Source organism: Balaenoptera physalus, assembly GCF_965194825.1.
Source record: "Balaenoptera physalus genome assembly, chromosome: 20".
NCBI classification, from domain to species: domain Eukaryota; kingdom Metazoa; phylum Chordata; class Mammalia; order Artiodactyla; family Balaenopteridae; genus Balaenoptera; species Balaenoptera physalus.
In genome coordinates, this window is record NC_138901.1 from 16,256,112 (window position 1) to 16,269,050 (window position 12,939).

Here is a 12,939-nt window from a genome sequence, read left to right on the forward strand (position 1 = left end):
GGGTCGAGGTCGCGTCTTCCGCAGACATCCTGGTCCCAGGGTGCGCGCTGGGCACTTGGAATACTTAGAAAAGCCAGGAGCCTGTGGCACTTCTCCCTGGAGACACCCACGCGGCTTTCTCTTTCCCCTGAATTCCTTGGGCACTTGCCCTCTGTACCTTGAGTTTTGATCATTCACACATTCATTTAATTGACAAACCTGTTGAATGCCTACTCTGTGCCAGGCACCGGTTTAGTCCTTTATTATTCACTAATTTTTATCTTGGGTTGGTTCGGTTTTCAGGTAAACTGTAAACCTCTTGAGGACAGGACCACATCTCAAGCTGTGTAAGCACTTGATGTCCAGAAAGGGCCTTTCTCTACAAATACTTGCTTGCACAGGGTAAGTTTCTGATAAACGTTTCAAGACACAGTCAATATACTACCTCCACTCAAACTCACAGGCTTTGGAGCTTTATCTTACTCTCTTCAAAGGCCTCCCGCCTCCACCGAATCCTACCTATTGCTCTCTGGGTCCTCCCCAAACTGGAAACTTCAGGAGGCTCAAAGGGGCAAAATGCTAGGGCTATGAGCAGGAGGCCACCAGTGGCAGGGGCTGGTTCAGGCTGCCTCAATGGGAAACTCTAAGGATGACTAAAAACAAGCCCTGAGGACTTCCCTGGTGGCGCAGCAGTTAAGAATCCGCCTGCCAGTGCAGGGGACACGGGTTCGAGCCCTGGTCCCACATGCCGCAGAGCAACTAAGTCCGTGCGCCACAACTACTGAGCCCACGTGCCACAACTACTGAAGCCCGTGCGCCTAGAGCCTGTGTTCCACAGCAAGAGAAGCCACCGCAATGAGAAGCCCGTGCACTGCAACGAAGACCCAACACAGCCCAAAATAAATAAATGAATAAATAAATTTATATAAAAAAAAAATAAGGCCTGAGGGATCAGGCAGGATTTGGACATCTCTCCAGCTCTTGGGCTCCCCTAAAGGCTTTCAGGCTGCCCCTGGGCTTCCCTAAGCCCTCTCCTGAGACACACGAGATACCTGAGAACTGGCCCTGCCTCAGATGTCCAGCCTCATCTCCCATCCTAGCCCAAGAAGATACTTAGCATTCCCGAACACTCCATGCCTCTCTGTCTGACTGATCTTACTTCCTTTTTCCACCTGGAAAATTCCACTTCTCTTTCAAAAAAACTCAGATGTCACTTCTTCCATGTAATCTTATCTGATATCCCCCTTCCTTCTGCCCCACCCTCAGCAGATATGGGCATTCCCTCCTCAGACCTCCCAAACACTAGGATACACCAAAAGAATAGCACACATCAGCAGAAGTGTCACTAGCAATTAGCAAGGAGGCAAGGGAGGAGCCAGCCCACAATGGGTAGATGGGCTTCCTGACCTGAGCACAATATACCTCTCCTAGCTGCTGGAAGGCCTCTAGGTCATTAGCCATTTCAACAGTGTTGCCATTGCCCTGGTGCAAAATCCACATCACACAGCCTGGTTACATCTCTGCCTCGATATTTACTTATGTGTTTAATTCCCTTACATATATAACCAGTCTCCCATTCACCTAGGTGTCTCCTCAGCCTAGCTCTGCTGGTGCCAACCACTTGGGGTGGGCACTGGCCCAGCAAACATGCCATACAAATTTCCAACCCCTTCAGCCTGAAGAACTCTCTTTAGCAGATCTTGTAATTAAGGTTCACTGGCAACAGATGTGCTCAACTTTCATTTGTTTCATCCTCATTTTCAGTGATATTTCTTATATAGAGATTTCTAGGTTAACAGGGTTTTTTTTTTTTCTTTCAGTACTTTAAAGATGTTGTCCCACTGTTATCTGGCCTCCACTGTTTCTGATAAGAAGTCAGCCATCATTTATTGTATTTTATTTAATTATTTATTTATTTTTGGCCACGACATGCAGCTTTTGGTATCTTAGTTCCCTGACCAGGGATCGAACCCTGGCCCTCGGCAGTAAAAGCACAGGGTCCTAATCATTGGACTGCCAGGGAATTCCCATCATTTACATTCTTGTTCCCTTGTCTTTTCCCTCTGGCTTTTTTTTTTTTTTTTAAATCATTTACACTTACAGAAAAGTTTAAAAATATTAGAGAGAGTTCCCTTTTATTCTTCACTGTTTCCCCTACTATTAACATTTTGGATTACCATATTGTAATTATTGAACACAGGAAGTTAACATCGATATGATACTATTAACTAATCTAGACACAATATTTGAATTTTGCCAGTATTCCACTAATGTCCTTTTTTTGGTGTAAGATCCAATCCAGGATCCCATATTGTATCATGTCTCCTTAGTCTCCTTCAATCTATGACATTTTCTCAGTCTTCCTTTTCTTCTCATCACCTTGACACTTTTGTGTCAATTATTAGGCAAGTTATGGTATAGTATGAGCCTCAGTTTGGGTTTGTCTGATGTTTTCTCATGACTGTATTGAGGCATTCTAAACAAGAATATCACAAAAAGTATGTGCCTTGTCATTACATTATACCAAGGGGTACATGAGGACAATACAACTTACTTACAGTGTTAACTTTGGTCACACGGTTAAGGTGGTGTCTGCCAGGTTTCTTCACTATAAAATAACTATTTTGCTCTTGCTCTCTGTAATTAGTAAATACTTTATGAGAATATAATACTGCAATTCTATGCAAATATCCTGTTTCTCTTCATACTTTCACCCACTAATTTTAGCATCCATCAACGGTTCTTGATTGCAATTAGCTAGTGTGATGTTTGGTTAATAGTGATTTTCCACTTCCATTTTTCCTTCTACAGCTATTAATTGGTATTCCATAGTAAGGAAGACCTGCCCCCTTCTTCCTCATTTTTAAAATTCAGCTATTTATTTATATCAGTATGAATTCTTGGATATTTATTTTATTCTATGAGTTATAATCCAATACTATGATTTATTTTGTTGCTCAAATTGTCTCAGTTTGATTCTAGCTGCTTTTAATTTACTCTTTATCTTTGGTTTTTTAGCAGCTTGACTGTAAGATGAATAGGTGGTTTTCTTCATATTTATCCTGCTTGAGGTTGGTGAGACTCTTGGATATATAAGTGGTTTATTTTTCACCAAATATAGGAACTCCTTAGCCATTATTTCTTCCAATACTTCTTCTGCCCATTCTCTCTCTCCTTACCTTCTGAAACTCCAATTACCCATATTTTAGATGTTATCTAAAATAAATTGTCCCACAGGCCACTGAGGCTCCAGGTTTTTTAAATCATTTATTTTGTTTGTTTTTCAGTTAAATAGTAATCTCTCTTTAAGTTTCCAAACCCTTTCTTTGGCAGTCTCTAATATGCTGTTAAGCCTAGCCATGAAATTTTTCAGACATTGTGTTTTAAGTTCTAGAATTTCCCTGTGCTTGTCTTTCATAGTTTCAGTTTCTCTGCAGAGATTCCCCATATCTTCAATAATTATGTCTATATTTTCCTTTAAGCCCTTAAACATGTTTACAACCACTATACTAAAATTTCAGTCTGCTAATTCTGACTCATCTCAGGAACTGTATCTCTTTATTGCTTTTTTTTTAAATGGTGGGTCCCAATTTCCTGCTTCTTCATATGTATAGTAATATTAGATTATATACTAAACATTGTGAATTATTCATTTCAGAGTGTATATTGTCTTACCTAGGAGATTATTGAGTTTTGTTCTATTAGGCAATTAAATTACTGGCAGGTTATCTTGACAGGTTGGTTTTATTCTTTTTCAGGGCTGGTCATTTTAAATTTTATCCTTAGTCTTAGGGTGTGGTTTTTTTTTTACTGTAGAACATGGTCCTTACTCCTAAGGTGTGGACTTTCTGTATCACCTAAGTACCCAAGTTGTTTAGTGAGATCTTTTCATTCTGCCTGAGCTAAAACTCCAACATCTCTAAGCCACGTGCAACCTCTAGTGTTCTCGTCAGCTCTCAGCTGCTCTCTGCTAAGCCTTATAGAGTCTCATCATGTGCATGTGCAGATGCAGTCTCATCCCTTATCCAAAGACCATGGAGCTCACCCATGCAGACTTCTGGGGGCACCTCTCTGTTCAACTCCCTCCGCTCTAAAAGCCTTTCCCACAAATCACAGCTTCCTCAGCAGCCCTGAACCGTAATCTATGCACTTCACCTCAGTGAGACCATCATGCACTTATTAGGCTCCACCTTCCTGCACTGCAAGATCCCCCAGGCAGGAAGCTCGGCAGATGTAGGGCTCATCTCATGTGTCTCCCTTCCCTCGAGGATTATAATTCTGCTTTGCCATATGCAATGTCTAAAGCAGTTTCTCAAATATTTTATCTAAATGTACTGTTGTTTACTGTGGAAGGGCAAGTCCCATACCAGTCACTTTGTCACAGTCAGAAGCAGAAGTTCTGTGATTATTTACTTATCCAACTCCACCTCTTCCACCGTCACCTCTCTGTGGTAGACAGTGAGATCCTTGAGTGCTTATTATCTTTATATTCCCCAGTAGGCGCTCAGTAAGAAAAAGAATTTCTTCCTATTTTTACCTTCTTAGTAGCCCTTGATAGTTAATTTTAATAAAATATTAATTGAACAACGATGTTGGGGGATCTGAGTGTCTGTTCTGTGATTTGCCCAAGTACCATTCTCCCCAGGTGACAGGACTATGCAGGGGTATCCAAAGCATGACAGATAGATCTTCTCCAAGATCCATTTAAGATGCAAGAGGGGGGCTTCCCTGGTGGCGCAGTGGTTGAGAATCTGCCTGCCAATGCAGGGGACACGAGTTCGAGCCCTGGTCTGGGAAGATCCCACATGCCACGGAGCAACTACGCCCGTGAGCCACAATCACTGAGCCTGCGCGTCTGGAGCCTGTGCTCCGCAACAAGAGAGGCTGCGATAGTGAGAGGCCCGCGCACCGCGATGAAGAGTGGCCCCCACTTGCCGCAACTAGAGAAAGCCCTCGCACAGAAACGAAGACCCAACACAGCCAAAAATAAATTAAAAAAAAAAAAAAAGATGCAAGAGGGAATTCCCTTGTGGTCCAGTGGTTAGGGCTTGGTGCTTTCACTGACAGGGCCCGGGTTTGTCCCTGGTTGGGAAACTACGATCCCGCAAGCTGCACAGTGTGGCCAAAAAATAAATGTCTGTGATGAGACAGTAGAAACAGGAAAATTAAAAAAAAAAAAAAAAAAAAAAAACAAGACTCACAGTATCTGGCTCCTTGATTGACCTTGGCCAGGCTGACCCCAAGATAGGAATCCTTTCCCTGTGCTCTCATCAATAGTCTGCCCTCTTGGGGAAGCCTCACTTTTATCCAGTTCCTCATTGTCACCACTATAAGTTGGAGGAAACACTTTTGTGGGCACTTCCTGGACCTCTTGCCTTCAAGGTCGTGCTTATTTCCCCTTTGTACTAAGAGTCAGAAGGTCCCTGGATTCAGGTCCCTGCCCCACCTCTTACTAGTTAAGTTATCTTGAAAAAGTCTCCAAGAAGGGAACCCTCCTACACTGTTGGTGGGAATGTAAATTGGTACAGCCACTGTGGAGAACAGTATGGAGGTTCCTTAAAAAACTAAAAATAGAGCTACCATATGATCCTTCAATCCCACTCCTGGGCATATATCTGGAGAAAAACATGGTCCGAAAGGACACATGCACCCCAATGTTCATTGCAGCACTATTTACAGTAGCCAAGATACGGAAGCAACCTAAATGTCCATCAACAGAGGAATGGATAAAGAAGATATGGTATATATATACAAGGGAATATTACTCAGCCATTAAAAAGAATGAAATAACGCCATTTGCAGCAACATGGATGGACTTAGAGATTGTCATACTGAGTGAAGCCAGACAGAGAAAGAGAAATATCATATGATATCGTTTATCTGTGGAATCTAAAAAAATGATACAAATGAACTTATTTACAAAACAGACTCACAGACTTAGAGAATGAACTTATGGGTACTGGGGGGAAGGGAGAGTTAGGGAGTTTGGGACTGACATGTACACACTGCTATATTAAAAATGGATAACCAACAAGGACCTACTGTATAGCACAGAGAACTCTGCTGAATATTACGTAACAACCTAAATGGGAAAAGAATTTGAAAAAGAATAGATACATGTATATGTATAACTGAATCACTTTGCTTTATACCTAAAACTAATACAACACTGTTAATCAACTATACTCCAATATAAAATAAAAAGTTAAAAAAAAAACAACACGATCAGCTTGTTTAAAAAAAAAAAAGTTTCCAAATCCTCTCTATACACATTTTCCTTATCTGTAAAAGTAACTATTTGTTCCCTGCCCTTTTCCTCACCCTCAAACCCACTCTACCCCCTCCCAACACACACACACAAACACACACACACACACACACACACACACACACACGTTTATGAGGTTCTAGAAACCAGGGATATGAAAGCCTTTGGAATCTGAAAAACACAGAGGAATGTATTCTTATTATTGTTATTATTTGTGGAGCGATTGTAGGTCTATCAATGCAAATTCATTCTTCTAGTGAAGGAGACTGAGTGTAGAGTAAGTATATTGGTTCAGAATCTTCTCCTCCTACACATTTGTCAGTGGCTCTTCTGTCCATTGAGAGAGAGAGATGATAGAGCTGTTCCTTTGGCTTAAAGGAAATGGGCTTTTCAGGGTCCACACTGACTTAACAATGATATAGGGCTTCCCTGGTGGCGCAGTGGTTAAGAATCCGCCTGCCAATGCAGGGGACATGGGTTCGAGCCCTGGTCTGGGAAGATCCCACATGCCGCGGAGCAACTAAGCCCGTGCACCACAACTACTGAGCCTGCGCTCTAGAGCCCATGAGCCACAACTACTGAGCCTGCGTGCCCCAACTACTGAAGCCTGCGTGCCTAGAGCCTGTGCTCCGCAACAAGAGAAACCACCGCAATGAGAAGCCCGCGCACCGCAACAAAGAGTAGCCCCCGCTCACCACAACTAGAGAAAGTCTGCGCGCAGCAACAAAGACCCAATGCAGCCAAAACTAAATAAAATAAATAAATTAAAATAATAATAATAATAATAAAATACAAAATAAACAATGATATAGCTTGGAGCTGTCTGAGAAAGTACCCCTAGATTTTTATCAACGTTGTGGAGGGATGAGCTCAGCCTTGGCATTTCACATTCATTCACAAGTATGTATTGGGCACCTGCTGTGTGCCAGGTGATTCTCAGCATACTGAGAATGTGGTAGTGAAGAGCCCCAGGCCCTGCCCTCCTGGAGCTTGAGCCCAGTTGGGCCTGAGACCATCAAGTTCTGTCTGGGAGTGCGTCCTCAAGTGAGCCAGACCTTTCTCTGCTGAGAAGAAAACGTAAGAGCCCGTGGACGCTCCATCCCAGCTCAGCATACAAAGTACTGCCTGGCCAAGGCTGGATCCAAGCTCTGTGCCCACAGAAGGCATCACATGACTGCTCACACCCAATCTCAGACCAATCCAGACACCCTCCCCATCCAACCCCCAAGCCATGGTGATGCCTCGTTCTAATAACAGAGCTGCTGCTTGGCTTCTGGACCCAAATACCTGCTCTGGCATCTTTCTAAATTCCCAGTCACCCTCCTTGGGGCCCTGCTTCAGTGAATCCAAACTTGCAGCTGGGCTCCAGACATGTTTTTTTGTTTGCTTGTTGTTTGTTTGTTTGGGGGGGGGGGCGGTGTGGTGCACCACATGGCTTGCAGGATTTTAGTTCCTCAACCAGGGATCGAACCCAGGCCACGGCAGTGAAAGCTCAGAGTCCTAACCACTGAACCACCAGGGAATTCCCCCTCCAGACATGTATTTTAGACTTCTCAGACCCTCCTTGCCTTCCTAAGAGACAGAGTAAAGTAAGGATTGCCTGCACAAGAGTCAGGTGGCCAAGAATTGAATCCTAGCCCCACTATTCATTAGCTCAGTGACCCTGGGCAAATTGCTTAACTGCACTAAGCCTCAGTTTCCCCATCTGTAAAAGCGGGGTTCACTGGAAAGAATTAATGCAAACCACTTAGCACAGTGACCGTCATGTAATAAGTATTCAATAAATGTGAACTTTTTTTTTCCCCCTTAGGATCAACTCATCTATGCTGTATTCCTAGTCTATCCCCACATTCTGCCTACAAGTCAATATACCCACTGCTTCATAGTTGCTACCTATCACTAGCCCCCTGGGCTAGTTGAGGTGAGCTGAATTGAGGCAGGAGGATGTTATAGGCTATGGGCATGGTCCTTGCTGGTCAAACTGACCATCCTCTGCTATAGCTCCTGGGTCAGGTCCCCTGCCCCTGTACCAACCCACGGCTGATCCTTGGCATAATCAGTGCTGCTGGGACAAGTACCAGATTGTCCCAAGCTCGTGGACCCCTCTTCTTGCCAACACCTAAAGCATCAGGGCTCTTCTGAAGCCAGGGACAGAGTTTCTTCACCCCAAGACCTTGGATAAGTTTCAAGGGATCTGTGAACCCCCTCTAATAGGCAAAAGTTTGTGTGATATATGTTTTCTACAGAAATAGTCCTTAGTTTTCACTAGCTTCTTAAACTGGTCTGTGATCCCACATGTTAAGAACCATCGCTTTGGGGGAATCCTAGAGTCTAGAAGCCCATGAGGCTGGGAGGCCTTCTTCTGGGCCTCTGAGAACTCAGAGAGGCCCCAGGTGCAGCCAGTGTCAGCAGTATCCACAGTTCCCTGCCACCACTCCAGCTTCTCTGTAGAAACAGGGGCCAGTCAATGGGCCCCCAAATCTGCCTGAATCCATTCCCCAATCCCTCAGCCCAGTTCTGCCCAACAGGGGGGGTGAGCTCCCCAGGTCTCCTCCAGCCAGAAAATGGCCTCCCTTCCCCCTCACCCCCACTTCCCCTCACTGTGATGAGCTGCTGACCCAGGTCCTTTCCCCCCCCGAGTGTGATTTCCTTCTGAGGGAGAGAACTAGGATTTGAGAGCGCCTTCTGTGCCCCTGACCTGTATCCAGAGCTTCTTCCAGCCACGGCTTGGCGAGACAGGTTCTGACGGAAATAAAGTTTACGGAAGTCGTGTTCCTGGGAGGAGCTTCAAGATGGCGGAAGAGTAAGACGCAGAGATCACCTACCTCCCTTCTTTAAACTAAATATCCTGGACTTCCCTCGTGGCGCGGTGGTTGAGAATCTGCCTGCCAAGGCAGGGCACACGGGTTCGAGCCCTGGTCTGGGAAGATCCCACATGCGGCGGAGCAACTGGGCCCGTGAGCCACAACTACTGAGCCTGCGCGTCTGGAGCCTGTGCTCCGCAACAAGAGAGGCCGCGATGGTGAGAGGCCCGCGCACCGCGATGAAGAGTGGCCCCCGCTTGCCGCAACTGGAGAAAGCCCTCGCACAGAAACGAAGACCCAACGCAGCCATAAATAAATAAATAAATAATAAAAATAAAGGAATTCCTTTTTAAAAAAAAGTAAAATAAATATCCTTCTTTTTGTATACCGCCTTCTTTACAAATATTGATCATCTCCCTTAATCCTCATAATAACTCATTTTACAGAGGTAGGAACTGAGGTTAGATGGGGTGATGGGACAATTATTATCTTTGTTGTTGTTGTTATATTAGCTGCCATTTATTTTGTAATTTTTACATACAAAATACTATGTTAAGAATCTTTTCATACTTTATTTAGTCAGCACAAAATAGGCATGGGAATCCTGATTTTACAAGTGAAGAAACAGAGGCTCCGAGAAATGCGATAATTAGCTCAAGAGCACCTAGGTAGTAAGTGGCAAAGCAGGGACTGAGAAACAGTTCGGTCAGACTTTACAACCCACTGTCTCCCTTGCTATAAGTCGGGCTATAGGTTGCCAGACACCCCCAAATGTTTCAAGTGGGCACTGCTATGTTCGTGGGAGAAATTCCTATTGGAATAAAGGAAGAGATTAAATAGGGAAGTCCATAAAGAAGTTTTCCCTAGGGTCCCTGCAGCCCAGGCCAAGTCCAGGAATTTTGCACACATAGCCCAAGAAGGCACACAGAGCCTTTCCTCCAGAAAAAGCCTTTTCCCTGCTCTCCTACCCCCTAGCGCTGCTCTATTTCCAGGTCCCGACCACTTCCTGTCTTAACGATTACAAGAAGTTACCAGCCATGACCAGCTGACTCCTGAGATATGACAACTACGCCGGAAGAACCTGGTCATTAGACCAAGGTCTGGGGCAAACAGAGGGCCCCTGGGATTCAGCTTTTCCCTGAAAGGATGACACAGAGTGGGGTGACTGTGAGCTCGAGTATGATTGGCAGCATGCCTCACTTCCCCAAGGCTCTGGCTGCTTCCAACGCAGTAAGGCCTGCAATCCCCAGCCCTGACTGGGAAGCCCCAAGGTCTGAGGAAGGAGTGGAAGTGGAGAGCCCACAGCTTGTGCCCTCCAACCAGAACCCCTGGCAGGAGAGCACCTCGACCTCTCAGGCTCCCCACCCTTCTCCCCTCTTGCTCCAGTCTCCTCCCCTCAGGAGCTCAGTCACCTGTGACTACCCCAAGGGTTGCGTTCCCCATCCCCGGATAGTTACTTGCAACCACCTCTCACCTGTCTTCCTGGCCCTGTGTCTTTGGTCCTTCCCTGGGAACGCTACACTCTAGCCATCTCCTAAATGTTCAGAGGATTTTGCCTATGGTAAAACCTTCTGACTGGGACCATCCTAGTTAACGAATGCCCTGTTTCCTTTGCCCAGATCACAGAATGAACCTCTATTTCCTACTGCCTCAGAATTCTACTGGGCAATCCATTAAGCTCAGATGACAGAGTGGTGACAAACTCATAGCTAACATTTATCGAGGGTTTATTATGTGCCAGGTGCTGTACTAAATGCTTCATAAATATTACCTTGTAAAATCCCCACAATACCCCTGAATGAAATGGGTGTTGTTTTTATCCCCATTTTACAGATGAAGACACTGAGGTGCAGAGAGGGAGAGTCCTTTGCCCAAGGTCACTCCCTGGTGTACTGTAGTCCTCAGTTCCAAACCCTGGCATTCTGGTTTCAGAGCCCAAACCCTCAATAATCAGGAGCCTGGTGGTTAATAATGGACATTTGGGACACTGTGGCAGGTGACCGTGAGTGTCCTTTAAGGCAGGGGGACAGAACTCTCAAAGTCCTTCAAAAACTAATTGTAGCATGGCAGAAGATGGAGGAGAGGCACATGGTAGAACTGCCAAAGGTACATGAAATTAGTTACATGGGTTAAAAAGCGTAAGTCCCTGCCCTATTTACGTGTGGCAATTTTTCAATTGTATTCTTTATCAAGCTAGAAAATGAAACCAAATAAAAAATATGAGTGATTATAGCGCAAGACTACTCCTAACAAGTCCAAATTCCCAGAAAAAAAGAAATTTAGTAACATGTCCTCCTTAACGGCAAGTCATGTCACGCAAGTGACTCACTGCCTCCCCTTTCTGCCCTCAAATACGATCTTCCTGCTCCACCTCTCCCCACAACAACCCTTAAGCTTCATCTCAGTCAGATGCCCCAGATACTACAAAGAGAGGACCAGAGGCCGGGGTCACTGGGGAACAGCCCCTCATTCCACCTTACCAGCTGGAGCCCAAAGCAGCCTTCCCCATTCTTTCTGAGGTCAGATTTTAAACTCCTCTTCCCTGGGAAGGGTCTCTCACTGACTTCCTATCTCTGGTCACTTCCTTATTCCAAATCACCTCGGTTTTTCTGCCTTGATTTTATTACATGCTGGTTTGATTTTTTTTTTTTTTCCTTTTAACCTGCTAGCAGGTTTGCACCAAGGAACCTGGGTGCTTGGCTTTCTACTTCCTTGTGCACTCCTGTCATGGGGACATTTGGTGGCTGGAATGATACACAACAGCCAAATAAAGATAAGTTTTGAGGAGAAGGGAGAAAAAGAAATCAGACTCCTTAGAGAAGAGAGGGACTTCCAGAGTATCCTTGAGTCCTTTACTTCAAAAGGAAACTAAGCAACTTCCCTGGTGGTCCAGTGGTTAAGACTCTGCACTTCCACCGCAGGGGGCATGGGTTTGACTGGGCATGGGGCAGAGCCTGGAGGGGCCGAGGAAGGCAAGCGCACTGTAGCTGGTGCTTACGAGCAGACGTGGTCTGAAGCTTCTGCCCACTCACTGAGTGTCCTTATGGGAGTTACTTAGCCTCCACCAGCCTCAGTTTCCTCACCTGTAGAATGGAAATAATTACATCTGCCCCTTGAGGAGTCACTGGGAAGAGTAACCATACAAAGCACATGAAGCACTTGGAAGAGTGTTAAGCACAGAGTAATTATGCAGCACAGGGAGTTGCTATTATGATGAGTGTTATTTCTCTCTCCACTGTTTCCTGGGTATTTCTATCATTGGGGGATTTCCCAAAAGAATAATAGTTCTTTCATTTTCCTTCTTTTGCTAGAGCTGTACCCACTGCCTAGAATACCCTTCTCCCCTGCAGAGTTAATAACTGAGTCCTTACTATGTTATAGATGCTGTTTTGGTTTTGAGGTTTTTTTTAGATTTTTAAAAAACTTTTATTGGAGTATAGCTGATGTACAATGTTGTGTTAGTTTCAGGTGTACAGCAAAGTGAATCAGTTATACATATACAGGTGCTGTTTTAAGTGCTTTACATTGATTAACGCATTGGATCCTTGTAATAACCAAATGAGGTCAGTAATACTATTATCCCCATTTTGTAAATTAGGAAATTGAGGCTTGGAGACCTTGCCCAGGGTCACACAGCTCCTGAGTGTAGACCCATCCTGACCCTGAGACTACACTCTTAACTATGGCTCTCTTCTATGAGTGTGTATCAAAATCACCCCCATTCTCCACGGTTTCAGTGCCAGCCCCTCCTCCTCCAAAGAGCCTTCTATGATCTCCTAACTGGAAATGCAAAATGATGAAGAATTTTTACATACTCTTTTGGGTATGACCAAAAATTTGTGAGATGGGAATCATCGCCATTCGACAACGGACTCTGTTCTAAGAAAG

At 44.8% G+C, this 12,939-nt stretch overlaps 1 protein-coding gene across 1 annotated transcript in view; it reads right to left on the minus strand.

Annotated features, from left to right (window-relative positions):
- The window catches only part of ITGB3 (integrin subunit beta 3), a 55,379-nt gene extending 50,384 nt beyond the window's left edge, over positions 1-4,995 (minus strand). Inside the window, 1 exon segment of the mRNA XM_082443119.1 lies at positions 2-4,995. Within this exon segment, the coding sequence (XP_082299245.1) occupies positions 2-28 (27 nt within the window). The 5' untranslated portion in view covers positions 29-4,995.
- Between the last annotated feature and the right edge of the window lie 7,944 nt (positions 4,996-12,939).